The following is a 27,654-nucleotide window of genomic DNA, read 5'->3' as shown; positions in this document are numbered from 1 at the left end:
ATTATGTTTCCACAGGAAAAAGTTATAGTGAGTAAAAGTGCATTAATGTTGGCTTCTGCATACATGAGGCAAAGATGTAACAGAACAAAGAAGTGACACTGAAGAGAGACAGTTGTTAATACGACACTAAAGTGCACGGGAAGCTGAGATACCGACAGCCAACCGATTCATCCGACATCCACACTGTGACCTAGTTCCAGGAGAAGACGGCATGTCCATCATCCGTGGGTGATCTTTCCCAGCAGCATGCTCTGCAGCTGCCGGATCCTGCTCTCCTGTGGAAGCGCCAGGCTTTTCTCGGCTTGCTCCTCTTCCTCCAGCAGCTGCTCGATGTAGCAGGACGATCCCAGCAGGATGTGGCCGGTGGCCTGCATGGAGAACAGGGTCCATCGCAGAGCCTCCCTGCAGGACGGACGGTGGAAACAGGAGCAGAAATAGTCAATTCCCTCATGCAGAGACATGATTTAGACACAAATAGCCTGCAACATGAGAAGCACTGCATGTTTTCGTCCTGAATGAGGAAGTTACATGAAACTTGACAAAAAAAAAAAAAAAAAAGATAAAATGTTTATTTTCTGGCTTTACCTGCAAATCATGAAATTATCTAAGATCTCTTAAACCTTCTGCACAGCAGCCAGAGTTTAATCCCTTCACTGAGACGCTGTGGCTAAAAAGCAGCGATTAACACCTGAAAGTATCTCAGTAAAACCGAACCGGAGTCCTGCTGCACGCTGACCGCGTTATCAGAGGCATAAGACAGAATATGAGCCCTCATTCTGCATCTTAACACGTCACCAAAAGGAAAGAGCTAAAAAGTTCATCTGCATTTATCTTTTCATCAGTAGAAGCCCGGAGCTCCATTTACATAAAGTTCTGTTTAAATGAAGAAGGAACACGAGTTGCATTTTCTGCAGATCCATCCACTCACTTCAGCATCTTCTTGGCGGCGTGACAGCGCAGGTCATAGGACACCGAGTAGGCGCCGTACAGGGTCGCTTTCACATTCAGGCAGCCAATGAAATCCTTGGGGTTGTTTTTGTAGAGGTCGAGGGTCAGCTTGGCCACGTCTGTACGATACTGCAGACGCTCGACGGGCTGATATCTGGAGAGGCTGTTCTGAGAGGCGACAGCAGCAGAGACAAAAGTCAGGTCAGATGGACACGGATCCATTTTGTCTGGATGATTGCAGCCAAATGCCAAAACAGCTCTGCTTCTGCCAACACACACACACACACACACACACACACACACGAGTGAAAAGAGGGAAATGACAATGAGAGAAGGTGAGCGCGAGGCCACCACGGTAAACGTGACGATTGGACGATTTCTGTGGAGATTAACTGCTTCTGTGAGAGAATCATACCGACTTCTCTGGATCTGATGAATATTCAAACCTTTCCTCTCATGAAGAAACAAACCTCTGCTGTTCCGTCTCAGCACAAGACCCGACAGCATTACTGAACTTTCAGTCTATTATTCTATTCTTCAGGCAACAGCGTGTCTATATTCGTGTCTATATTCCTGCTGCTGTAGAGACCAACCTGAACTAAAGAATCAAAACAAAGTTCAGCTCTGATGGAAAAAACGCGACTGAACGACGGCGCCGCCTGCTGGCCGGCGTAAAAAGCAGCTTACTGGATGTAGGGTCCATTTCTGTCCCTTCTCCAGGACCATGAGGACGGTGTTCTCTGGCAGCGTCATGAAGAACTCCTCCGTGTCCACACCAGTACCATCCTCATCCAGAACCAGCGCACTGATACACGGTAAATCAAAGGAGTCGCTGACCTGAAAGCAGGGACACAAAAACAGAAGTATTCAGAAAGAAAACAGCTTGAGAGCCACGGAACACGGAGCTGGAGGGAAGTTACGATCACATCACCCCTGTGCTGGCTTCCAGTTAGTTTTAGGACCCAGCACAAGATTTTATTGTTTTAAAGCCTTAAATGGTTCGGCTCCCTCGTATCTGGCAGAGTTCTTCCATCAACATGCTCCAGCAGGACTCTCAGGTCCTCTTAAAGGTCCCATTGGCCAGATTAAGATCCAGGGTGATAGATCCTTTTCTGTTGCTGCTCTAAGATATGGAGCAACCTTCTCCTTCTCATCAGAGCTGCTCAATCTGCCTCTGATTTTAAGTCTGTTCTTAAAACCCACTTCTTTACGCTGACATTTGGTCATACCTGAACTTTTTCTTTTTGTATTTTCATTTTTTTACTTCTAGATTTTTGTTTTGTGCCCAGATTTTATTTTTTAATGAGCAGTGTTTCATTTTAAATTGTGGAGTGTTATTTTATTTTTTATTGCACTTTAGGCAGCTGCTGCTGTAGAAATGTGCTCTATAGATGAACTTGAACATCTTAGAGTCATTGAGTTTCACCGTAACGAGTCTGAAACACAAACAGGCACCAGAACAAACAAGCTGAAGCTCCAGCTTTCAGTCTGGAGACGTTTCAATCCTCTCCTGCTGGGATCAGCTCCGGCTACGCAGCCCTGCAGGTTTGGATGTTTCCCTGCAAGGTTCAGATGCCTGCATCATCATCCTCATCGTCGTCATCATCATCAAGAACTTCAGCTGCTGCAGATCCAGTTCATCTGAACCAGGTGTTCCAGTATAAACTCCGGTCCTCGGGGATTTTTACCCACGACGGATGCAGCCTGCAGGTTTTCAGGATCATTGTGCAGAATTTTAGAAATGTTGGATCCATTTCTGGTGCGTTGGAGCAGGGAAACCAGCAGCTGTCGTGGGGCTGCTCTACACGGCTCATTTCTAACTTCACTGATCTTTTACATCTCCTTTACTCACCTTGTTCATCAGGTCCAGCAGCGCCTCGGCCATGATACCCTTCTTCACGCTGCGGTCTGCGTTGGTGACTCTGAAGGGCTTTGCCCGAGGAGCTCGACCCGCGAGGAGCTGCTGGGTCATGGAGGCGCTGGCTGAAACGCTCGACGTTACAACCCTGAGAGGGAAAAACCGTTAGGGAGGAAATGAAACGTTAGTCTACCTCCACCTCCTGATGGAGAACTGCTCTTACTTTGAGAAGGTGGATGGAGTCAGAAGGCTGAGAGACTTCATGGCGAAATCCATGCGAGAGTTCACCGAGCTGTGAAGGAAAGCAGCGTTAGTCGACTGGTTTTCTCCTCTGCAGACATCCAGACTGTTTCTCACCGTCTTCCACTGGAGTCCGAGCAGAAGCAGATTTCTTCCTCTGGTGCTGATCCTGGATCTGTTTCAGATGACAAAACCTCAGCGTTGACACACGATCCTGTCCTGCCGCAGCTTCTGGCAGGTCGCTGAACTTTGTGCCGATGACTGTTGCACCAGTTACGAGTCATCAGCTTTATTGAGAAACTCTCCACGGACACTCCCACCCACTCCGGATCAGACTGTAATCATATCTGACCGTTTTAAAGGGATGGACCAGCTAATCAGCAGAAACATTTGTTGTTTCTTAGCCATGAATGTGAACAGAGTGCATTCTGGGAGTTGCACAACAACAAGACTTCATAATGGCGAAGCCAAAGAGGGGAAAAGGTTCAGATTTAGGTGCATTCAGGCTAAATTAATTTCTTTTTATGACTTGAGGATTGTTCAAGAAGAGTGTTTCAGCTGCAGCAGAGAACATCTGATAGTTCACACAGAAAGAAATCTGAGTTTCAGAGGAGAAGTCACATAAAAAACTAAACATTTCACATTTATTCAACTTTAAAAGAATCTCAGAGGCCGCTGATGGCAGCAGGCCTCTATGTCAGAGGTCAAAGATGATCCGATCCAGGTGTCTGGATAGATAAGTGTGAGACTTCCCACATTAGGTCATGGTTCAACGTGCAGTCCACGCCACGCAGGTGAGTCAGCAGACAAGGTGTTCATGACACACCTGTGGACTCTGGAAGCCTCTCCAGGCTGCTCTCATCATGCTATTCCATGTGTTAGCAGAGAGGAAGCAGAAAAACTGGCTGCTTCTGAACCAGAAGGACACATTCAGAAGGAAGGCTGCCTGCCATGCACGCGCTGACGTCAGCTGAAGCGCGTGAGCCTCGCAGGTGTTTTTGTTTTTTTTTATCCATCAAACATCCAGAAACTCTGAATTATTTTATTACTAGAAACTTAAAAAGCCAAAAAACGTTTTATTGTAAAGAGGTAAAGACTGCAGACTTACTTTATCCCGCGTGCTCCTCGTGAGACGCTCCTGCGCGCGAGCCTCCTGGTCATTAACAACACCTGGATTAATTAAGTCCTAATGAGCTCTCTCTCTCTCTCTCTCTCTCTCCAGAGTTTACCAGTCATGATTTAAATCCCAGGTGTGAAGCTCCAGTCCTGGAGGTCTGGTATTATCCTGCAGGTTTCTGTTGTCTCCCTGCTCCAACGCACCTGACTCTTCTGATAAATATGTTGACAAGAAGCTGCTGATCCATTTGATTGGAATCAGCTCTGTTGGTGGAGGGAAACAACAAAAACCTGCTGGAAACCGACCCTGGAGGAGTTTGACTCCTCTGATTTTAATGACAAAAGCTTTTTTATTTATTTACTTTTTAAACCAACATCCCCACCGTCACGTGACCGGCCGCCGCGCGAGGCCTTCCTGGCTGCAGAGCAACGAGGACATCACGTGGACAAATCTGCAACTGCAGCTGTCTGGTAACTAAACCACACCACGCATGATGCAGACCAGTGTTGGTCCCTCCTGGTCCTCAGAGACCACTTCCCTGCATGTTGCAGAGCTGGAGAACCTCGTCCTGACAGTTTTCCATGTCTCCCAGTTCCAACAGATTCTAATGAATAAATCACTGCAGATCTGGATTAGCTGTTGGGTCCATGTGAGTCAGGTATGCTGGAGCAGGGTTACAAGGAAATCCTGCAGGGTTCTGACCCTGGAGGACCAGGATTCCTCACCCCCTGGTTTAGAAGTTCCCTTCTTTAACACTCAGACTTGACAAACAGTTTCATGAACCTGTCAGGAGTTAGACAGAAGTGAAACATGTAGGGTAGAGGCCCCCTGGTGGCCTGCATGGAGAAGAGGGTCCAGAGGCCCCCTGATCTGAGGGTTTCCCTGCTGCAACACGCCTGACTGAAACTGATGTTCCATTTCCAGCTTGGAGCAGAAGTTGACAGAAAACGGGTCTGTGTTGCTGAAACGTATCGACATTTTCTCAGAAGCAGTTTCTCTCCTCTGCTGAGCTTCTCGCGTCTTCAACAGTCAAGTTTCATCCACAGTCTCTTGGACTGGAACAGACAACAGGCAAGAACTTTCTGGAACTGTTCTCATGTTTGCTAAAGCCACTCTCTGCTCACATGGACATCCAGCCTGTCTGACCTTCTCAGGTCATCATGAGCACGCACGAGTGACGTAGATAAGAGGAACATCGTAGTGACGTAGAAACAGGTGCTTGTAGCAGTTTTGTTATTTTGGCACTTAAAGGGTTTTAAAAATCGATAGTTTGCATTAATACGCATCAATAAAGCTGATTTTTTTTACAGTGTAAACTCAGTGTGGATTATTACTGAACTTTAGAATTTATTTTAGTTTCTTTGCAGGACTGAGATGCTTTAACGTGCAACCAGGCAGAAGATCTGACTTCATCCATCCTCCAACAGATGTTATGTTACATCTGAACCGTCCTCTCACTTCAGCAGCATTCATTCTTTTATCAGAGAAGTCATTTAACTTGAATGCGATCTGGTTTATTCGCTGACAGTCATGCATTTTAACTTGATTAAATGTTTTACTGAAGACTTGAATGAGTAACTCGTACCATGTTAAATGAAGGTAATGTGGTGGGAATGATTCCGCTTGTGAAATGAGACGAGTTGTTAATTAACTTGGCTGCTTTTTGCCTCAGGAAACGTGAAGTTAAGTTCATTTCCGGGACTAACAGCAGCTGTTGTTGCAGAAACACATCTGTCCACGCCGATCTGTGAAACTTAAAGCTCCAAATAAAGAGACTGAGTCCAGCAGAATTCTACGTCAGAGCAGCCTCCAGCCTGGTAACTCTTATCTGAAGATTTGTGTAATTACATCTGTTTATTTATATCAAAATGTGCATTTTTAGTGGGAAAGGAAAGCACGCTTGACTGGAAACTGACCTCAGACGACAAGGCAGCGCAGGAAACAAGTTCAAACAAGAAAAATAGTGGAAAAGCAGATTTTTAGTTTATTTTATGGTAACTATTGGATCCCAAGAGAAATACTTAAAAGCAACCCAAGACAAGTTTTTTAATCATAACCATATAAATCAAATGGCTGAAGATAATTTGTATATTTTAATGTTTTGCTGTCTGAAAGTGAGTAAACTCACAGATTTATGATTAATAATGGTGCAAGTCCATTCAGTACTTTAGAAAAGAGACGTTTCCAGCAGTTTCTGACTCTGAAAGTTGAAAATGATGCTTTTTAATAATGCAACAGTGCTGGAAATGATGAAATTTTCTGTCATTTTTGTCGCCTGTGTTTGCAGCTGTGAGACCAGGTTACATGACGTGCATGCAACCTTGTGGCGAGACGCGGCTCCATGTGATGGAAGGTTAATTCTCACGCTTTCATCTCATCTCAGTTCCATTTACTGAAGAGATACATGAAATAATTTAACTCCATAAACAGACATAAAACAGAAGAAAGTGGAATGTAATCAGATGAGCAGCTTTTTTCCCTCTGCTGCGTCGCGTTTACTGCTCAGCGTCCGTGCAGATGAGTCACATCAGATATTAAGTCTAATCTATAGCAGATAATGCATCTAACCTAAAATAGCCTGTTTGTCAGATGTATGAAGTATTAGTGAACAAAGGTTTATTGGAGGGTCTGTTCTTCCCTCAGAGGTCAATATCCTGCCTGCGTCTTTGTTGTGCTATCACAGATCACACGGCACGGCGGCTGACGCAGGCTTGACCCATTCAGCTGTGCTTTATGGGTCGCTGATGCCTGTAATTACACCAAGCATGGCTGATACGCTGCAGAAATGAATCAGACTTGAGGAAGAAATGTGATTATCATATTGGATTTAATTGAACAACTTTTTCTTTGAAATCAACATCACACATGCAAACACAAGAGATGCATTTTCAAAGCCCAGTTTCTCCCCAGCAGACTTATCTTCCATCGTTTGCACTGTCCTGTGTGTGTGTGTGTGTGTGTGTGTGTGTGTGTGTGTGTGTGTGTGTGTGTGTGTGTTCTACGCCAGCTTGCTCTACGACTCAGTCCACTGACTGGTTTCTATGTAGAATGAGGTTCCATTGTTTAATATAAATACAAACGTAAAGCAGAAATGATGGATGCATGATGACGGCAGTGGCTGCTTTCGCCTGAACTAACGTCGTTTCACGGGTTCGATGCCACAACGTGTGTTTAGTTTCCCTCCATCCGGCGGCTTCATTTCCTCCTGCCTATCCGTGCCATCAGCTCTGCGTTGGCTGCTGCCTTGGTCCTCATGTCCTGGTTCTTGGCGAGGTCTATGAGGACGCTGAGGATGCTGGTGGGGACATCCAGGGACAGGGCAAAGCGAGACCCCTGCTGGGCTCTCTTTGGTACCTGGGAAGCTGGGCGTGGAGCACGTGCCTGCCTGAGGACCAGGTGATGCTCCGACCGCAGCAACGAGTTCAACATGCCGCTTCGGTTTAGGATGTCGACGGCCAGCACATCCCTCTGCGTGTCCTCATGGAGCGGCGACGGCGGGCTCCGTTGGCTCTGAACACACCAAGGCAGCAGCAGAGCCAGGCAAAGACACGCACGCACACCCCTCATGGTCGGGACTGCCTGCAAGGAGAGAGTCATCCCTCAGTATCACACAAACCGTCAAAAAAGGCATCTTTCCTTCACATCTTCCAGCTTTTATGTTCACATTTCCTGAATTTTGCACAAATGTTTCACATTACAGAGAAAGAACTGAAATACTGAGGATTATTAAACAGGTTTTAAGTCCTAAACCCTCTCAAGCGTCAGCTGCTTTGTTTCCCTTTGTGTCCTGCACGATGATATCAGGATTAATACTCACTCAGGGTCACGGTGAAAAGTTGGTAACGTTGTAGAAAAGGCACTTCTTCTGTCTCCCTCTGCTCTGTGGAGTCTCTGTCTTCCTCTGACGTTGGAGGATCAAGCGGCGCGGCACACAGGCGGACGTTGGACTGAACTTGGCAGTCGGCTCCTCGTCCACTTGGATCTTCCCAGAGACTCTGCCCCTTCCCTTGTTTAACTCTTCCATCCCTACATCTCAGAGCCCTCCCTTCCTTTTATTTCCCTTCCTGGCTGTTCTTCTAAAAATAACGTGATGCTGATCACAAGAGCATCTTTTTAATGAACTGGACGGTTTGGAGTCGACGCAGCCCCCCCCCCCCCCCAGTTAGACTTGGCATCAACAAGCTGGAAGAAGAAAGTCTTAAGTGAATCTTTACATGAATGGTTATTTTCTGACAGCAGACACACGCTTCGTTAAAAGCAAAGATTTGGGATGTTCAAAACCCTTTTCTGATTTCATTACATGTGCTTGAACATTTGTAAGAACATTTAATGAGCTGAAAGTCCTGAAGACCTTTAATGCAACTTGATGTTTGTGGAGGATTCTGCTGAATGATTTTACAAAAAGCAGCATCTTCACACATTAACCACAGTATGGCAGGAACATCCCTACCGTGAGAAAATGTCACAAAAAGCTCATTTATTTCATAAGTTTCAGACTCAAACTTCCCACATGAAGGTGTCGGAGAAGAAGTCTTACTAAAGGTGCAGAAATCACTGGGAACTCAGTTCGAATGCAATTTCTGTCTTTATTATTAAAATAAAACGTGAGAACTCTGGTGCCAAAGCTGAAGATGTGACTGAATATCTGGTTTTAATGGTCATGTCTGAATCTTTGCACCAGTGTGTCTCCTTTCTTAAAGTTTCCCAAACATCCTAAATTCTTAGCAATGTTTTCTTAACACACATTGTGTCCCAATGATACGTTTCTATAAATAGAAAAGGAGAAGCGAAGCACAGAGAGACGGGATGGAGGGGCAGCGACAGCTCTGCAGCGATCAGCAGCGAAGAAGCAGCTGCTGCAGGCCCAGGAGGAAGACTCTGAAAGCAACCTCGCTTCCTGAATCACCTCCAGCTCAGCCCATCAAACAACACGTCCTGATCTAACTAATGGAAGGAGGGTTACAAGCGCAGCATGGGAACAGCGGTCCGGGGCCTGGAGGGCCCGCACTGAGGTCTCACTTACCGCTGATTAATAAAAAGTTACAGAAATGTTCTGCAGGAAGCGAACATGCTGCGTTGCACCAGCACCACCTCCGTCATGCAGACATCATGACGCAGGAGAACACGACGCCATGTCAGCTCCATCACACAGATAAAAACATGCTGCTCTTCTGTCTGCTCACTTTGTTTGGGTTGAATCTTTACTCGTCGTTAAAAACGCACCGCTAAAGGATCAAAAACTGGCAAATGTGCAGAAATTCAAGTCCAGGAAACGACTGAGGGTTGATGTGATGAGTGTTCACGCGGTTCCACAGAAAGTTCTGCATGTTTTAATCCAGTCTGCTTTACATCTTTTTATCTTTTCAGCTTTTTCACTGAATCACCTTCATTTAAAACTTGAAACACGTCTGAAACACGTCACTCGCGTTATTACTCCATCGCCGTCCCAGTCCAGATGTTTCAACTGAAACAAAAAATAAACTGCAGCTGATTATAAAGATAATTAACCAAAAAATAATGACTTAAATGATGTAAAACACCTGTGTTGGGGAAAAATTCACGGTACGGTTGTTACTCTGGGCTGGAATGAAAATCTGAGGAGAACTTGAAGAAGCCTCTGACTGAACACCACCACCACCTGTAGAGACTTCATTGTTTTACAGTCTTGGACATGAAACATGTTTTAAGTCAACGAGCGAAGTGATGAAGCTTCTCAGCAGGATCTGGTCTAACGTGGTCCACATCCCCCCGAGGAGTCGACCTTCCACGGCGTCAGGCTGGCGCTCCTGAACACGCTCAGCGACGGCGTTTAAAACCCCAACAGCCCGACGTTTTAACTTTAAACTACGACATGGTCTGGTGTGAAAACACACGCAGGTGAACACACTCCCATCAGAGGACAGGTGTGTGTGATTCTACGTGTCGGATAAAAGCGGGCTTTGCAAGCTTTCCCTCCACGCCGCCAGTAAAACGATGATGGCGTGGCTTTCTGCTCCTCGCCACCGCCCAGCTCTATCGCCTCTGGAAATAACATGAAGCAGAAAAATGTTCCATTTGGTTTTATTTAGTCAGAATGACAGATTCTGTTATGTACAATAGTGGACAGAATGTTACACAAGTTATAAATATACTCTGGCTCCAGATTGGCTGAAATATGCAGGTAATTACTGTGTTCCGGACCTCACCGCCCTTCCTCCTACCTGACGGGGTTAACGCGTACCTGTACAGTACAATCAAGACGTAATCTGAGGAGATTCTCCTCACGGCGGAGCTGGAGCAACGGGAGGGTGGGATAAGAGAGGAAGTCACGCCGCAGAGCGGATGGATGTTTTGTTGTCACAATCCTCAGCGGGTCGCTCAGGAAGCGAAGTGAGGTGGAAGAGGAAGATGAGGAGCAAACACGGGACACACAGCTTCTCCTAAAACCGGAGCCAGTACATGGCGCTGCGCATCCTGTTGTAGTCGGGCAGCTGCTCCACGGGGCCTGACACAGGAAGGACGGGTTAGGGTTAGAGAGACTTCAGACCGAGCTGCACAGCACACGGGACTCACCGACGGCCGCCACAGCAGGACACTTATCGTAGATGTATTTGGAGCAGATATCCCGCACCATCCGGGGGGTCACGGCCTGCGAGGAGAAAGCATCCTACGGAATCTGCATCCTACCAGAACACCACGCGCTTCCATTCAGGGTCAACTTACGTCGATGCGAGCGTTCCACTCTGCCAGAGGAACACGCCGGCCGTAGTTCAGGATGTGTCGGCCGATGTCGTCGCAGATCGGCGTCGTTCCTGTAAACAGAACAGGCGCTGAGTTCCAGTCTGCTGCTGCTGCGTCTGCGCGCATGTCTGACGAGGACGTACCGTTCAGCTGTCCCACCAGGCTGGCCTTCAGAGCGTTCCGGCCTCTGACCACGTCGCTCTCTGTGACGGTGGTGCACAGGTTCATCCTGACAGACAGAAAACAACCGAGTGAAGAAACGGCTTCTTCTTCTTCTAACTAAAGGAAGTAAAACGTTCGTTCTGCTCCTGACCAGGCGTTCTGGGACCAGTGCATCATGTCGTCGATGTGGTGCTTATCGCTGACGAAGTAGATGCCCAGCAGGCCGGTGTCGCTGTAGGAGGAATGGAAGGCCTGGAAGCTGTGGCACAGGTTGTCCTCCACCGCCAGCCGAGCCAGGCGGCTGCTGAGGTGCTGCGCGACCCGACAGAACACATTTCCTCCTGTTTAACTTCTTCATCTTAACCCAGAATCTGGCTGTCAACACGTTTGTGCTGTTTCAGTTAAAGCTTCATAGATGACAGGGCTGACAGCAAAAACCGCATCTTAACAATCCCAGTTGTCATAGTTACACCACAGCGGGGGGGGGGGGGTCGCTACTTTAACTCAAGCATCGTGACACATCACAATGAAATTACAATTCATAAATGTTAAACATTATTCTGTTTCAGAATAATTAAATGTCAGAAATGAAGCTTAAAAGTGAGACAGGAAGCTAAAAATGGCGTTTTGAACAGACAGGAAGTCCGTCTCCCTAAAGGGAAACATTCTGGTTTTTCTGGACACGACCACAGACGAGACTTCCTGCACATGGAAGCTGTTTAACGCCTGAATAAAATCTAAAAGTAAGATCAGCAACATGTTGCAGCCCAGTGTAGAGGAGCTCCGAAGCATCACGCGTTCTTCCTGCAGACTCCAGGGAAACATTTAAACACAGTATGAACAAGATGTGGAGGATTTATTTATAACTCCACATAAATAAAAGACACTGGAGATATATTTATTTGGTTCCTTGAGTCAATGGATCCTGAACAGAGTCTGAAAAAAGCCTCAATGCATAAAAAACCTGATCAGAGTTCAATAATCAAGTTGTAGCCTGAATCGTAGCGGAATCGGGCTGCGAGGAACCTCAGATTGTACACCCCCATAAATCCCACCATGATCCACAAACTGTCCCAGAAAAAGTCATGTTCAGATATGAAACTGTACATGCAATAAAACACAGGTGTCAGACTCCTCGAGGGCCGGTATCCTGCAGGTTTCTGTTGTCTCCCTGCTCCAACACACCTGACCGATATTGATAAATAGGTTGACAAGACGCTGCTGGATCCATTTGAATTGAATCAGCTGTGTTGGAGGAGGGAAACAACAAAAACCTGCTGGATACCGGCCCCCGAGGACTGGAGCTTGACACCGCTGCAGTAAAAGGATTTAGAGGCGACACTCCCACCGATGGAGGGAAGCGATCCTGCAAGGACGGCTGGCTTTTGGTTCTGTTCCTCCCGGCCGGTCCGGAGGCGGAGGAATCACCTCTGACCTTCAGGACGATGTTCTACCCGGCACTACGGCCACTCAGGACATAAACAATCAAAGTGGGCAAAACATGAAGGCGAACCAATGTAATGATTTAATACGGCAGTGTTTCCCGCTCGCCAAGAAGGTTCAGTTCCTTTTATCCCCCCCCCCCCCCCCCCAACTGCTGGGCTGTTAAACCTGTTCAAGCTGCATAAACAAGAAGAAAATGTCCTTTTCCAACCTTTCCACCACCGTAGGTGAGGTCATAGCTGCCAATGATAGCATTGGCCACCATGAGGGGCACGATGTCTGGACTCGCTGCGTTCGCACCCTCCACAGCGATGGCGATGTGCGCCAGAGGCAAAGCATCATCACGCATACGGATCTGCAGGAAAAGAGAAAATCCTCCAGCGTTTAACCACATATGTGTATGAAATGTCTGTTTTCTTTGCTTTATTAGAAGTCATGTCCAAAGAATCTTAGTGCGGATAAACAGCTAAACAGACTACAGTCCAAGAATAAAACTCTCACCTCACTACCAGTAAACCGGCACGGGGACAACACCGGGACGGCGTCACCCTCGTACTCAAAAGAAACGCCGCTGAAATTAGACTTGGCCAAACCAACCAGCTCATCGTGACTCACACCTGCAGAAACAGCACATTAAAACATGAAAACTAGACATGAAACATGTATAGATGCTGCTCAGCATGCATGCTGGGAGGAAAAGGACCTACCTCCAGCAGCAGCCAGCACCATGCGGGGGGCTTTGTAATGACTGTTGATGTAATCAACCAAATCCTGACGACTCAAAATCCTGGAAACATTAAATACAAACAAATGGTGTGGAAGTTTAGTTGTCCAGTACTGTGGTAAATACTCGTGTCGTAGAGCTTCATATTGAGAGTAAAGCTTAAAAAAAAGACTAAATTAAAACACTTGGCAGTTTTTGTGGTTGCATGTTTATGATGTGACTGAAGCAGCAGGTCGTCCCACCTGGCGTTGCTGGAGGGCCCCAGCACACTCTGTCCCAGAGGGGTGCCCTGGAAGGCCGTGGCATGCAGCAGGTCCAGGCAAACGTCCTGCAGGTTCCCCTCAACTTCTTCCAGCTCACGCAGCACTACGCCCCTCTGCTGCTCAATTTCTGCCTCGTTCAGCGAGCAGTTCTGCACAACCTCCGACAGCAGCTCCACAGCTGGACGGCAGATTACACATCCGGTTTAGATTGAACATTTTACTCCCTGAAAGCCTCATCATTCAAACAGACTGCAATCAACAGGGATGTTTATAAAATAAGGTAATTATTACTAGAAAGGATATAAGTCCTCTCACCTTTAGGCAGATCCTTGGCAAGCGTCTTCATGTAGTATGCAGTATGCTCTCTAGAGGTGTAAGCACTCAGATGGGCACCCATGGACTCTACCTGCTGCTCCAGAGCTGTTTGAGGATGCTTCTTTGTTCCCTGTAGGTGAAAGAAATGATGTGAATTGAAGCATTATGTGAATTGTAATGGTACGTAGAAAGAAAATGATGTTTAACACATCTTAAATACATAAACACACAAACTGACCAACAGTTCTGTTTAATACAATGTCTACCTTGAATGCCATGTGTTCCAGGAAGAAGCCTGCTCCGTTGTTCTTCTCGCTCTCATAGCGGCTGCCAGCACTGATCCACAAACCAACCTGGAAAAGACAAAGATGTGTGGAAAATCTCTGCTTTAAAATGGTGCCATTTTGTGAAAAAAGTGAGCTCCAATCAACTCCAGTAAAGACATTATTCATAAGAAAAAACAACCACATTACTGTGCAAGTGGCATGTCCAGTATCCTCGGATGCAACCCTTAAACCATTGTCCAGGGTGGTCAGATGGGTTTCAGGGGCTCCCAGCAGGCTCTGAGCATAGCTGACTGATGCTTGTCCACGTCTCAAAGACAGCAGGATGGGCTGCACAGGCACAGAATGAAACATTATTTTACATGTAGATATGATTCAACAAGCTGATGTTTTGTCATTACTAAGCATGTTTACACACATTTATAAGAACCAAAGAACAGGAGGCACAAGTCAATCTACTGTCTGCAGAACTATCCAAATGTAAACATTAAAATAAGACAAATTCTGAATGTTCAGATGAGACAAGTTAACCTGTTCTGCTTATATTTATATTGAGTCTACATACAGCAATAGCTGCACCATATCATACTTTATAGGAAACTTTAAAAAGTTTAAATTATGTGTTATACAAATACGACAGCATGGATCATTCATTTAATGATGCGCGACACACATATTGATCAGTCAAAACACAAGCAAACAGTTTTTACTACAAACTACTGAGTTAAAGTAGATTTAGCTCAGTTAGCCACATTGCAAACATAATTTCACTGTAATTTATTTTCATCTTGATGTAATTTTAGATAAATCAATCATACAAACATTTCAGTAACTGTTATTAACCTTTCTAATATGTTATGGTTCAATTTGACCCATTTCAGTCTTTGTGATGAACAAACTGCTGGTTAAACTTTCTTTTTCTTCATGAAAATTTCTGACTTTTCCTCTTCTCATGAACTTCTGAGTGAAATTTGGAGACTTTGATGGTTAGTTGAAAATCTGTGCATTGTTTGTATACAAAGATGATGTCGGGGTCATTTTGATCCAGACACTTTAGTGTGGGTAAGTCGCTGATTAGAGTAAAAAAAATGTCTCTAATGTACTTAAGTTTGATTTCTTATTTATGTTTTTAATGCTTTAGAATAGACATTCATACACAGACACTCAGGTGTGTCTTGGGGATAAACTTTCTGTTCTGTCAGTCTGTGGAATAAAGATCTTTCCAGCAACAGTGTCTCTGGAGACGTTTGACATAAAATCTCAAGTCATCTGATTTGACAACCGCAACACCAGAGTGAATTAACATGAAAGAGACGAGCTAGCTGCAATCAGATGTTGGGGATAAATGGGTTGAAATTTTGTTGTGCAATCTTGGTTTGCACGTAACAGGAGATGAGCGCCTTCTTTCGTTCAGGCGGTGCTGTCCTTTCTGACAATACATGTCCAACAATCCTGCCAAGTATGGCTTAAAAATATGGACAGCCTGTAATTGAAAATCCAGAAACTCTAAAGCCACCTGGTAGTGCATAACATCACATGTGACAACTTCTTTACATCTACTGCCTTTGAGATGAACTTCTAAAGAGAAAGCTATATGTTTGTAACAGTCAGAAAAAAAATAAGCCAGAACTTGCAAGAATTACATCTGCAGAAAACACACAGTTACTGTCTGTCATCATCTGGAGGACATTAAAAATGTTCAAACTGAGATAATCAGAGAAAATAGGGCAAGTTAAAAGTGTTTGTGAAGAGGGAAAAACAAACAGTTCTTAAATATGGTGTTGTACTTAAAAGATTATATCAAATGTCTCTTTTCTAAACATTTACATGATCTGATAAAAGCTGTTATTGGTTGAACTAGATTTTTTCAATGTTGTGAGTAGAGTGTGGGTCAAACTGACCCGCAACCAATGTAATTATTTTTCGACATAATACAAGGGTTAAGTAAAAACAGAAATATTTCAGTAAACATGTTCAGTAAAAACAGAAAAAGTGATATCAAGAATCTGCCTTTGAAAGGTGGCTATGCTAATGCTAATGTTGCTAACCGGGTAGCTTTGAGGGCAAAAGAGGACAAATGACAAATAATACTGGAATAAACTTCAGAATTTATCTGACAACTAAAACCACAACCATATTCTCTATGTAGATGTAAATCACGCCTTAACAGGCAGTTATAAAAGCTGTAGCTTCATTTGACAAGTGACCTTGTGTTCGCTGCTAGCTGCGCGATGCTAACCGGTTCTCTGTATAGAAGCTAGCTCCGCTAGCATGTTCACCACATCTCCTCCCAGCTCTTTCATGAAGTGTTTGGACAAAATAACAACTCCATAGTCCCGCTTAACAACTTAACCCAGCAAAGTCTTTACAAAACAGACTTACACTGCGGGCTTTGGCGAGGACTCGACCCACGGTGCTCCCGACTCGGCACACGGACGCTGCCATTTCTCAGCTCGGTTACAGAAAGCAGGTAGGACATAGACATAATATACATAGACGCCTCATTGAGCACTGGAGAATGAACCAGCGTCGTCGCCATATTGGATGGGTCTCCGCTTTCAAGTTTTGCTGCAGTCAGCATAGTTTCCACATTGACATCATATATACGTATATATGATGTCTATGAGTTTCCCCACATATCTCTTTTACGGTCTTTCAACAAAGGGCGCCGCCAGGAAAGACAAGAAAGACAACGGCTGAGACCCCACCACTTGATTGCAAATTTTAGATTTTTGTTTTTGCTTGAAGCTGATGAAAAAAAAAGAAGCTTTTCATGGGAATAATAAGGATCTAGGGCTGTGTTTAACCCTTTATGGGGCAAGTGATTATTTTTGATCACTTTGTTTCCTTTCATATTCAGCATGAAACTTTTTTTTTTTTTTTTTTAGATCCTTAGATTCTTCCTACCCCCCCCCCCCCCCCCCCCCCCCCCCCCCCCGCGCGCGCCCCATATGACGCCTCTGTATATAACACAGAGAATAATCTACTAAATGCAAATTATGCATTTTACTCCAATGAGGTGTTTAAGAGATAGATAGATAGATAGATAGAGAGAGAGAGAGAGAGAGAGAGAGAGAGAGAGAGAAGCTCAGTGTATCAGGAAATGTCCCTCAGCAGTCTAAACCTAGAGCAGCATAACTAAGGGATTCTAACCATCCTTAGCTATAGGACTTATCAAAAAATTTTAACATAAAAGCACGTTGTTTTTTAATGTTTTACAGTGATCTGTATCATAACAATATATCTGCCATTTGTAACAAACCAAACTGTGAGAAAAATCTGGTAAAAATTCATGGAGTTATTGTTGTGTTTGGACCTACACCTGACAAATAAATGTAAGGCGCATGGAGACCCATCCAAGATGGCGGCGCGACAATGCGGCGTCTATGTATATAATGTCTATGAGATCGGAGTCGGCTGTTCCCGGCTGTTCAGCAGGTGGTTCTTCTTCGCTAGATGTTTCAGTGGCTCCTGTCAGTTTCAACGCCACCTGCTGTTCATTGTGTGTTACTGACAATACATTCATACGCGACAAACTCCTTTCTATTTCTGTTATTAACACAATCACAGACCCAATAATAATAATAATAATAATAATAATAATAATAATAATAATAATAATAATAATAATAAAGGCTGTTATGGTGTGACTTTACTAAATCCCCTAAATGATATAAAGCATTGTTGTACTATATAAATTCCCCAATAATAACTTTTAATAATTTGACTTTTGCTCATGTGATTATAAAATGTAACACGTTGTTCTCATGGCATTACATTTTAGTGTTATTATTTAGTGACATCTTCAACCGGAATAAGGTGGATTGCCCTCTCCAGGTCGGGAGTCAGGTCCTGCCTGAAGTGGAGGAGTTTAAAAAATCTTGGGGTCTTGTTCACAACTGAGGGAAGGGCAGAGGGTGGCCGGGCTCTCCCTTAGAGATAGGGTCAGGAGCTCGGTCATCCGGGAGGAGATCAGAGTAGAGCCGCTGCTCCTCCGCATCGAGAGGAACCAGCTGAGGTGGCTCGGGCATCTGGTCAGGATGCCTCCTGGACCTCCCTGGTGAGGTGTTCCAGGTACATCCCTCTGGGAGGAGACCCCGGGGAAGACCCAGGACACGCTGGAGGGATTATATCTCTCGGCTGGCCTGGGAACGCCTCGGGATCCCCCCGCAGAGTTGGCAAATGTGGCTGGGGAGAGATATTTAGTGATATGCAGCACACAAACCACATACACTGATGCAGAACTTCTTTTGTTTTTGTGTTATAAATCCAGCTCAAGAGGTAGCGGATATATCCCATCCCATTTTGCAGGAACAAATACATGAGGAAAGTTGTTTTAGTTTCACTGTATGGAGCATCTTGAAAGAGGAAATTAAGACTAATAATCTGAAGAGATGTAATCCTCACACGCTTCACAATCCACCCACTTTATTACGTAATGTGGCTACTTTCTACCAAATAAAATGCATTTCTTGGCTTTGGAAATAGTTAAAACACAAGGTTAATTCTTTAAGTCCTGATTTTACGACTAGACAAACAAAAATAGACTCAGACATGAAGTTTTTTGGTCACTTAAACATTTATTTGAAGCACCGGTGGAGCAGACGACTGCTTGGTTTGGCTGTTTAGAAGTGGTAATCTCTCATGGCTAAGAATCTCGGCGCTTCCCTGTGGTGCATGCTCGGACTCTGAGCTTACATGTGATGCCTCTGCTTGACTCTTCCACAGTACTACAGAATGTGATTTGTCACAAAGAGGAACTTGCTTGTCAGCTGTCTTTGCCGGGTGAAGTGGAGGGATTTTAGTTGGCGGGGGAACTGATGGTTCAGGAAGAAGAGGAGCTGGCTCTGCACCATTGCTCTTGAGTTCTCCACTCCTATGTGATCGTCTTCTTGCTGTACAACCCTTTCCCTTGGCAGTGCCGAGGCATTTTGGTGCCGAACGGTTGGAGGGCTTCAGTGGAGGAAGAGGACGGGGGTTTTTAATGTTGAATCCCTCAACAAGTAAGTTGATTCCTCTGTACTGAGGGACTTCTACTGCTGCCTAGAGGTGAAAGATTATATCTAACATACTGTCTTATCCGCAACTTTTAGGCCATTTACATGTAGAAATTGAAACCTTACCTGCTTATAAATCAGCTGGAAGTTTCCTGTGTTTGCAGCTCGGTCAACTCGCCTGTCCAGGACAACTCGCAACGTGTCCTCCTGCACAGCAGCGCAGAGGTCGGCTGTCACGGGAGTTGAGGGCGCCATGGTGGGACTAGCGTTGATTTCTATTAACCACGGATGCAGGTCACACCCTTACAAACAAACACGGTGAAACATCTGATGAGTTTTTGAAGTAAAAGTCGTGTCAGCCCCACAAGTAAAGAGATAATGTTTTACTCCAGGAAACGTCATGCAGTGTTTCTAATATCACCCTCTTATTCTCTTCATTTAATCCATTTATTTTATACCTGTTTACAATTACTTATGTATTCATTTAGATGAATTGTCATGTATTTATAATTTATTCATCATCAATTTATTTATTAGACATTTATTGTCTTTCATTTTTGCTGTATATATTTTGTTTTGTACATAATCATACGTAAATTCAGGCGTTTAGGAGTTAAAAGTGATTTGATCGAAGTGTGGTCATGTGTGCAGGAACAGGCATGGCGTGATACAGATTAGAAGCAGCGAATGCATCCTACCTAACACAAAATCTGCACCGTAGAGTTCAAATGTGTTTTTACGTGACTCCATTAAGTCCTGAGCTGTCTGCAATGCGTGGATCACAGCTTTCTTCATTCCTGGAACTACAACAGTCTCCCACTGAGCTGCCTTTCCCTGGCTGGCCAGAAAGGCCCGAAACTGCTCGTCCAACCACATGTTGTCCGCCGGGACGCCTCCATGGCGTTGTTGAGACGGCTTCAGGTTCTTCTGGATGGAGTTATTGCACAAGTGCACAGATCTGAAGAATGCAAAGGAAATGTATTCATGACACAGTCAGCCTCTTCGGGATGCATTTGTCTTTGTCTTGGTGACAACCTGATGCCACGAGTAAAAGTCGTTTGAATTGTTTCACATTGTCTCCCAGCTTATTTGAAAATGTGACTGAATAATCATTTTAAAGACCCAAATTCCTCGTATTACAGGGAGATAAAAAGAGAAACATGGAGTATGACTGTAGGTGTTCGGACTGGTGGGATTAAACATTACTGCTATGTAACCCTTAGAGCCGAAGCTGCAGCCTAATCATTGTTTCTAAATGTACTTTTCTGTGTTATTTTACATTTTGCAGGCAACTTTCAGACAAACAGGCCTCTGGTTTCATTGGAGCACCCTCTATGCAACAGGCTGACGGGTAAAGAAGTTTCAGATGCTAATTTCAGACTTCAAGTCAATTTGAATTTTGTTGTAGCAGATGTTAAAGACAATAAATTTACTGAGATTTAAATATTCTGACTGGTGAAACTTACCCGTTTCTCAGATTATCCACAGATGTAAATGTAATCTTCCATCAGACATGACATGCAAATATTCCTGCCTTTTTCTGTCTCAGTTCCCGTTTTTCTATGTTCAACTCAATCTGCTTTCATGCCTGCTTCTCTCGCTGTTTCGACACTGTTGTCTTACCTGTCCAGTGTATCCAGTGAGTAAGGCTGCGTGGAAAAGCGCAGATAGCACTTTTTATAGAACCACACAGTCAAAGGATTCCAGTCGGTGACCAGAAACCACTGCCGCACATCAAACTTGGTACCATAGATGAGAAAGGGCCGCTCGATGTACTTCTGCACCACCCACTTACTGTCCTTGACCAGCATCAGGTCACTGGTCACCAGCTGGAGGATCTGATCAAGCCGTTTGGCACATTTTATACCTTGAAGGAAGGAAAAAAACCGAGTCAGGCATGACTGTTAAAGTGTCTGTGCCTGACTTTTAGTCTTTACCTCTGCCTCTGGATTTGGCTCCAGGTTTGATGATCCAGATGTTGTTTATGCCATCTATGCCTATCTGTGGACAGACGGCCTCCAGTCGCTGCAGCATGGCCTTACAGCAGCTCACAAAGTAATTGCTGATCTCAGCCGAAGCTCCGCCGCTGAGCGGTGAAGGAGAGAGGAGTTCAGCTGAGATCCTAAAGGGCTGTTTGCTAAATGCTCTCTAGCTCTGATGCACGCTTACTGAACACAAAGGTAGTAACTGTTCAGATATTCTGCCCACTCCTTCTGGGAAAGTACTTGTGCCATTTCCAAACTGGTGTCGATGTCACCGTGCTCCAGACTCTGCAGGTACTCCTGGCATACTTTCAGAGCACTGCTGATCATTTGTGAAAAGGCCAACGGTGTTAACTGTCGCTTGCTTTGCTTCCTCTGACCTAAATGTGGACAAAATAAGTTTCAGCTCCTATTTGCGTTTAATAATGTAGTAACTACACAGTCATAAAGGAAACGATATTACCCTGAACGGTCTGAACACTGCGCTTTGCTCCCTGATCCCGTTCCACAACCCACCTCAGAAAACTGGTGCACGCCGTCCACCGATAGTCCTCTAACCCGACAACACAGGTGAGTCTTGTTAAGTTAAAGTAGATGGAAGCAGGAGAAATACTGGAAAAGAGTTAAGTTCAGTCAAACTGATGTCAGATCTGACCAATGAAAGCATGCTTCTCGTCCTGGGCTCCTATTCTGTAGCAACGAGGGAAGAACGTGTCTGGGTCTGCTGAATCAAACCAGTACAGATTCCTCAGGTTCACACACAAGCCTGCCTATCAGAGAAGAGAGAAGCGACAAGCCGGGAGCTAGGAAGCATCTTCTTTCCTCAGAGATGACACATGCAAACGCAGCAAATGTACCTTGGTCACCAAGCTGCCAGCTTTTGCAAAATAGTTGACAATCTGGTCTTTGTGGAGGTTCTTGGTGCTGATTGCATCTCTGCGGTTTGTCCAGCAGAAGTAAACCATCTCATTCCGCACCAGGCGAGACTAAGACACGAGAAGAGGGGGGGTTGGTTTTCCTTTTTCATTTTTACAGCTATCAAAGTAATGAGTGTTGTTTTCACCATGAGATCATGGAGTTCATCCGGATCCTCTTCTCTTTCAGCATCATCAGAGCTCTCTGCGGAGAACGTTAAAATAAAATAAATAGAGATGAATAATGTGTGACATGAGGACACAGCTCACACATCTAAGTCACTGCCATCATTTAGGCTGGCTCTGTTCACGCTGCTCCGGTGCTGCTTGGCGCCGTGCGTGCGCTGCTCAACCCAGCCTCTCGCCCTCAACGCTGCCCGGATGACGGGGTAAGGACCCTTCACAGAGAAGATCTTACGCATCTGAGACAGCAGAAACACAAATGAGAGATTCCTTTCTGTAGCAATAAAACGTGCTGAGAACTGGTTGCGTTTATGATATAAATACACTGATATGTCATCCTGATGTGTTTACCTTGACAGCTTCATCTGCCAAAGCCTTGGCTTTCCTCAGTCTGCTGGGGTTGGGAGCAGCGTGGTGAAGTTTGTCCTCAGAACCTGTTGCTGATTCATGCAAAGTCAAAGAGACAACATCATGCTTCCATCCTTACAGAGCTGCAGAAACTGCTCGCCACGGCTGCTGGGAATCAATCCCTGTGTTCAAACCACAACGTATCATCATACACAAGTTTAAAATCCTTCTCCTCACATATAAAGCTCTCCATGACCAAGCTCCATTGTACATAAAAGATCTTATAGTTCCATACATTCCAAATAGAGCACTTGGCTCTCAGACTGCAGGTTTACTGCTGGTTCCCAGAGTCTCAAAGAGTCCTATGGGAGGAAGGGCCTTTAGCTATCAGGCTCCTCTCTTATGGAACCAGCTCCCACCGTGGGTTTGGGAGGCAGACTCCCTCCACACCTTTAAGATGGAGCTGAAAACCTTCCTTTTCCATGATTCTTATAGTTAGGATATGAGCATCTGCTGAGTTGGAGTCTGCATGTACGGGACCCAACTGTCCAGGTTCTGCTCATTGCTCTTATAGTTATGGGTAGTCTAGCCATCCATTACTTATGTAGCAATGGGGATGTTACCTGATGCACTGAGAAGTACCTCGCTCTATTTCTCTGATATATTAATGTATAAATATATGACAATATTGCCGTCTCTAAGTTATTTCTCCTTTTTTCCGCAGGTCTTCCTGAATAAGTGCAGTTGTAAATGTTGATTTGTCTTTCCTGTCGTCTCCACCCCAACCAGTCGAGGCAGATGGCTGCCCTCCCTGAGCCGGGTTCTGCCGGAGGTTTTCTTCCTGTTGAAGGGGAGTTTTTTCCTTCCCACTGTCGCCTCGTGCAGCTCAGGATGGAGGATTGGATCCAAGTCATGACTCGATGCAATCAGTTGGTTTCTATTATAGGATATGTACGAACTGGCTGGAAATGATGTGGATGTAAAGTGTCCTGAGACAACATTGTTGTGAAGTGGCGCTGTACGAATAAAGCTGAATTAAACTGAATTGCTGAGTTCTAATGAATAAAGTAACCTGCATGTTTACAGGCTTTCTTCTTCATCTGGACCATGTTGCTGGGAAACAGTTTGAACTTCTCCACCTGTTAGCAGGCCTACATTTAATCCTGCAACAAAGGAAACATGACGATTCTTGTCATCCTTCATCAGTGAGGCTCACATAGGTTAGTTTTCCTACGGTCTAGTACAGTTGGGATGAAATGAATATTTTTTTAGTGGTTTGAAGCAAAATGGGGTAAGGTATGCAGATCAAAGTATTTTTAGGTACAAGTTACATGTTGACAATCTAAATAGCGGTAGAAGGCTAAAGGGGAAAGACATGAAACTTTTATCCATGGTTTCTTCATGCAAACATTTGGCTGCCTTCCCTGTTGTGACCTCATGACTAATTCAGCAGTCGGGATCAATAAGCCATCTCTGTGAATGCAGGGACAAATTATCTGGAGGCGGTAACATGGTGCTGATGTGACCTTTAGTGCTTCCGTTTATTAAAGAGTCAAGTTACAGCCAGAAATCCCAGAGCTCCCTTTAATCCCCTTTTACTTAATTACATGGTGACAGTATGGTAAAATTCACCTTGTTTTATTGATACTACAACAGATAATCAATCTGGAAGTAGCTGCTGGTTCTAATGAATTATGGTGATGGAGAAACCTTCAGAATCTGTGTCATTTGGTAATGAGTATGTTTACTCACTGTCTGGACATGATGTACCCTGTCCAATATCCTGGTGTCCTCCGTGTCCAAGTTGGATCGACTGACCAGACCTGGTAGCTTCCATATTCACAGCAGGCTTCAAGGGAACCATTTCTTCTGCTCCTCTTTGGTTAGACAGAAATGGCTGCAGAGTAAACGGGTAAAATGCACCATGAAGTCATTTCAACAACTCATTACGTTCCATGCAAGTCCTGCCTCATGCTGTTGCTGATCAGTTCCTGCCAGTGTGCTGCAGACTTAATGGGTGAAGCTGCAGATGGAGACAAGCTGCAGATGGAGGAGGCAGATTGTCTCCATCTGCCAAACTTACAGGCTGTGATTTTCACCTGTTTTTCTGCTTAAATGTTAACAAACTTCTGATGGCTGGGAACACATTTAACTGCAAATAAAAGACTCTACAAGGACCAAAAGCAGCCCTGAAACAAGCACTGATCATAGGCAAACACACACACACACACACCAACAACAACAACAAGCAAAGCTCAGCTGAAAAAAAGAAAATGCTGTGTAGCAGTAAACAACCGTCCACAAAGACGCTCCTCTCACCTGCGGGGCTCCACAGGTGAGTTAAGGTGTGTTATGGTGTTCGGTAGGAGAGAAAGGCAGGTGCAGCCCGCCGTTCATTTGTGTACTGTTGCCATGGCAACCACCTCCTGACCGTTAACTGTCTACATTTATCTATAAATGTTGTTTTTTTTTTTGTTTTTTTTAAAATCGATATCTGTCGAGATTCAGGTGGTAAAATGATTACATTTGTACATAATGTTTGTTTTTTCACTAAATAAAAATATTAAAATGCAGGTGTTCCACTATTTCCTGTATCGCGGGCAGAAATAAAATGGGATCATTTAGGTATTAACAGGTAAACTTATAAATATATAAAATAGAATAATTGTCTTTATTCCTTCCTTTCTCTCTTGGTTCTGCAGGAATAACATAAAACATCCTCGGTATAATGTTCAGAAAACAGTATTTATGTTTGCTAGCTACATAACAACCACAGCAGTTTGGCGCCATCTCTGCGCCGCAGCGGCGGACGTCATCACGCTCTCACGCACACGCTCGCTGCGGAGCTCTAGCCCCGCCCCCGCTGTCAATGTCTTGCTCAGGCAAATCCCCGGATCCTCGCGAGCTCACATCCTTTCCACCGGTGCTGCTACGTCAAGTTCCAGTTATATGACAGCAGCAGAAATAAGGCAGTCATAAAGTAAAAGTTATTCTGTTTCCAAGTACAGAAACTGTTTGGTTGCGCGTCTTGCAGCTTCTGTTCACCGCTAGAGGACTCCTGCTTTGCTCCGTGGAAATGTGCGGGAGAACTGCGTGCACCCTGGCCCCGGACGAGGTGAGCCGAGCTTGCTCGTACAGGAACCGGGGAGGGCAGAGGAGACAACCCCGTTGGAGGGATGGAGACACGGACAAATATCGACCCTCCTACAACAAGAGCCCGCAGTCCATGAGCCCGGTGCTGCTGTCCCAGAGACACCTGGACAAGGTGAGGTGATGTCCAGCTCATATTCTGCACTGCTGAAGACTTTTTTGGGGTTTACTGCAGGTAAAATGCAGATGAACTCAAAGAGCAAGATGATGAGGTGCGTGGGAGGAGTTGAAGAAAAACGCAGATGTTAACTTCTAAAAAGTGAAATTATAGCAGTTTATTGAATATTAATATTTTCTTTACTCCGTATACAGTGACTGCAATGTTCAGCTATTACATAAGAGTTTGAATCATCCATATGCACCATAGAGTAATTGTATAAAAACAAGGTGCTGATGTTTATTCTTGTTTTCCTCCAGAACGCTCCTGCAGATGAATGCGTGCTGACCTCCATGCGGTGGGGTCTCATCCCCTCCTGGTTCAAGGAAAATGACCCAAGCAAGATGCAATACAGTACCAGCAACTGCCGCAGTGAGAATATGCTACAGAAGAAGTCTTACAAGGTAACAGCTGCATTTTGTTCAGCTGTTTTCAGCATTTGCAAACGGGAACTGTTTGTAAGGTTTAGTTTCTCCAAAGGATCCCATGCTGAAGGGACAGCGCTGCGTCATCCTCGCTGATGGTTTCTATGAGTGGCAGAGGACAGAAAAACAGAAGCAGCCTTTCTTCATCTATTTCCCTCAGAGCCAGGAGAAAAAAGAAAGTCTGGGTGACCCTTTGACTCCGGCGAGCAATAAGGATTCAGAGACGGTGAGCCCCCCCCCCCCGGGAGAAATATCTCCTGGTTTTTCCAAGGTTTGCAGAAGCAACTTTTCTTTCATCTAACAAAAAAAAATAAAGCACAAGTAGAGAACGCTCCCATGATGCTGATAATTTCCTGTTGGAAAGAGAAGCAGAGCAGAAATGTGCACGTCCACCAGCTTTCCTCTTTTCTTTATTATCCAACATTTCATGTGAACTTAAAAACCTCTGATTTGGAAACTGAAGGCAGTTTTACTCCACAATGTTTTAGAGGGAAATAAAATGTCCTTTTTTTTAATAAATAGATGCCAGTTTCTGTTGTTTCAGAAACTGGCACGTCCCTGAACGCACGTCCCTGTGCTTTTTGTTTGTGCTTGGTAGGAAGAACCCCCCGAGTGGACTGGATGGAGGTTGCTGACGATGGCTGGTCTGTTTGACTGCTGGACACCACCAGATGGTGGAGAACCTCTTTACTCGTACAGCGTAATCACTGTGAATGCTTCCCAGAATCTGCAAAGCATCCACGACAGGTAAGACTGGCTGATGAGGAAACAGTTTCCTCTGTGGATGAAGTCCTTAACAGCTTTGTGATCGTGCTTCAGGATGCCGGCGATCCTGGACGGAGAGGAAGAAGTGAGAAGATGGCTTGATTTTGGGGAGGTTAAGTCTCTCGATGCTCTGAAACTGCTTCAGTCTAAAAACATTTTGACTTTCCACCCCGTGTCGTCGCTGGTTAACAACTCACGCAACAACTCCCCGGAGTGCCTGCAGCCGCTGGATGTCAGCAGTAAGGTAGGAGGAAGGATGACAGATTCCACCTTGTTTGTTTGGGAAGACTCGGCTGTATTTGTTCTGCAGTTGGAGTTCTCCGCTGATAAATTTGATCCTTTATTCTCAGGAGCCCAAAGCCACCGCAAGCAGTAAGATGATGAGGAGCTGGCTGTCGAGCAGCACCCCCTCAAAGAGGAAGGCGGCGTTCACAAGTGAAGACGGAGAGCAAGGCAGCAAGTCCAAGTCCAAAGGGGGGCTTCAGCAGTGGCTTCAGGGAGCCGGCAAGAAACCCAAAACCAAGTGAAACTAAAACCTGAGCAGTTTCAGACCAGTTTGGCCTCCTTCTCATCAATAAGTGCTGTTCTTTTATAGAGTATTTTAATGTGACTGAAAATGTGTTCCATCATATAAAGATCAATAAACACCTTGAACAAAA

The 27,654-nt window shown here is 44.9% G+C and overlaps 5 protein-coding genes across 5 annotated transcripts; 1 reads left to right on the top strand and 4 right to left on the bottom strand.

The window, feature by feature from the left end:
* Window positions 1-218: 218 nt before the first annotated feature.
* On the bottom strand, window positions 219-3,082 carry cidec (cell death inducing DFFA like effector c; the record flags this gene model as incomplete). The annotated part of the gene is made up of 5 exons (XM_079242166.1): window positions 219-402; window positions 929-1,116; window positions 1,636-1,785; window positions 2,801-2,954; window positions 3,030-3,082. 5 exons carry the CDS (start codon window positions 3,080-3,082, stop codon window positions 219-221), a joined length of 729 nt encoding a protein of 242 aa, XP_079098292.1.
* Window positions 3,083-7,207: 4,125 nt separating this feature from the next.
* On the bottom strand, window positions 7,208-7,935 carry ucn3l (urocortin 3, like). The gene has a single exon (XM_079242501.1). It carries the CDS (start codon window positions 7,758-7,760, stop codon window positions 7,359-7,361), a length of 402 nt encoding a protein of 133 aa, XP_079098627.1. The 5' UTR covers window positions 7,761-7,935; the 3' UTR covers window positions 7,208-7,358.
* Window positions 7,936-10,206: 2,271 nt separating this feature from the next.
* uqcrc1 (ubiquinol-cytochrome c reductase core protein 1) lies at window positions 10,207-16,555 on the bottom strand. The gene is made up of 13 exons (XM_079242515.1): window positions 16,457-16,555; window positions 14,264-14,404; window positions 14,057-14,143; window positions 13,791-13,920; window positions 13,455-13,653; window positions 13,196-13,275; window positions 12,990-13,105; window positions 12,700-12,843; window positions 11,197-11,357; window positions 11,027-11,112; window positions 10,866-10,954; window positions 10,716-10,791; window positions 10,207-10,647 (listed from the first exon to the last, which is right to left on the bottom strand). Exons 1-13 carry the CDS (start codon window positions 16,517-16,519, stop codon window positions 10,583-10,585), a joined length of 1,437 nt encoding a protein of 478 aa, XP_079098641.1. The 5' UTR covers window positions 16,520-16,555; the 3' UTR covers window positions 10,207-10,582.
* Window positions 16,556-18,646: 2,091 nt separating this feature from the next.
* On the bottom strand, window positions 18,647-23,607 carry LOC306757201 (tubulin monoglycylase TTLL3-like; the record flags this gene model as incomplete). The annotated part of the gene is made up of 13 exons (XM_079242165.1): window positions 18,647-19,117; window positions 19,198-19,373; window positions 19,770-20,029; window positions 20,695-20,938; window positions 21,009-21,157; window positions 21,241-21,433; window positions 21,517-21,606; window positions 21,709-21,823; window positions 21,911-22,039; window positions 22,117-22,172; window positions 22,251-22,389; window positions 22,502-22,590; window positions 23,583-23,607. The coding sequence occupies 13 exons, from the start codon at window positions 23,605-23,607 to the stop codon at window positions 18,647-18,649; spliced, it is 2,136 nt and encodes a 711-aa protein (XP_079098291.1).
* A 1,851-nt stretch (window positions 23,608-25,458) lies between these two features.
* hmces (5-hydroxymethylcytosine binding, ES cell specific) lies at window positions 25,459-27,573 on the top strand. The gene is made up of 6 exons (XM_079241717.1): window positions 25,459-25,763; window positions 26,066-26,209; window positions 26,286-26,456; window positions 26,829-26,977; window positions 27,050-27,239; window positions 27,346-27,573. The coding sequence occupies exons 1-6, from the start codon at window positions 25,575-25,577 to the stop codon at window positions 27,520-27,522; spliced, it is 1,020 nt and encodes a 339-aa protein (XP_079097843.1). The 5' UTR covers window positions 25,459-25,574; the 3' UTR covers window positions 27,523-27,573.
* Window positions 27,574-27,654: the final 81 nt, after the last annotated feature.

This window comes from Telmatherina bonti (genome assembly GCF_933228915.1).
Source record: "Telmatherina bonti genome assembly, chromosome: 6".
Classification (NCBI taxonomy): domain Eukaryota; kingdom Metazoa; phylum Chordata; class Actinopteri; order Atheriniformes; family Telmatherinidae; genus Telmatherina; species Telmatherina bonti.
This window is presented reverse-complemented; position numbering and strand designations above follow the sequence as displayed.

Bases quoted from the DNA above. Each gene is read 5' to 3' on its own strand.
- ucn3l (XM_079242501.1), bottom strand. From the start codon at position 7,760: ATGACTCTCTCCTTGCAGGCAGTCCCGACCATGAGGGGTGTGCGTGCG.
- uqcrc1 (XM_079242515.1), bottom strand. From the start codon at position 16,519: ATGGCAGCGTCCGTGTGCCGAGTCGGGAGCACCGTGGGTCGAGTCCTC. The intron at 12,844-12,989 runs GTGAGAGTTTTA...CTTTTCCTGCAG, and splicing joins GCCGGTTTACTGGTAGTGAG to ATCCGTATGCGTGATGATGC. The intron at 11,113-11,196 runs GTCAGGAGCAGA...TCTGTCTGTCAG, and splicing joins CACTGGTCCCAGAACGCCTG to GATGAACCTGTGCACCACCG.
- hmces (XM_079241717.1), top strand. From the start codon at position 25,575: ATGTGCGGGAGAACTGCGTGCACCCTGGCCCCGGACGAGGTGAGCCGA. The intron at 25,764-26,065 runs GTGAGGTGATGT...GTTTTCCTCCAG, and splicing joins CCCAGAGACACCTGGACAAG to AACGCTCCTGCAGATGAATG. The intron at 26,210-26,285 runs GTAACAGCTGCA...GTTTCTCCAAAG, and splicing joins TACAGAAGAAGTCTTACAAG to GATCCCATGCTGAAGGGACA.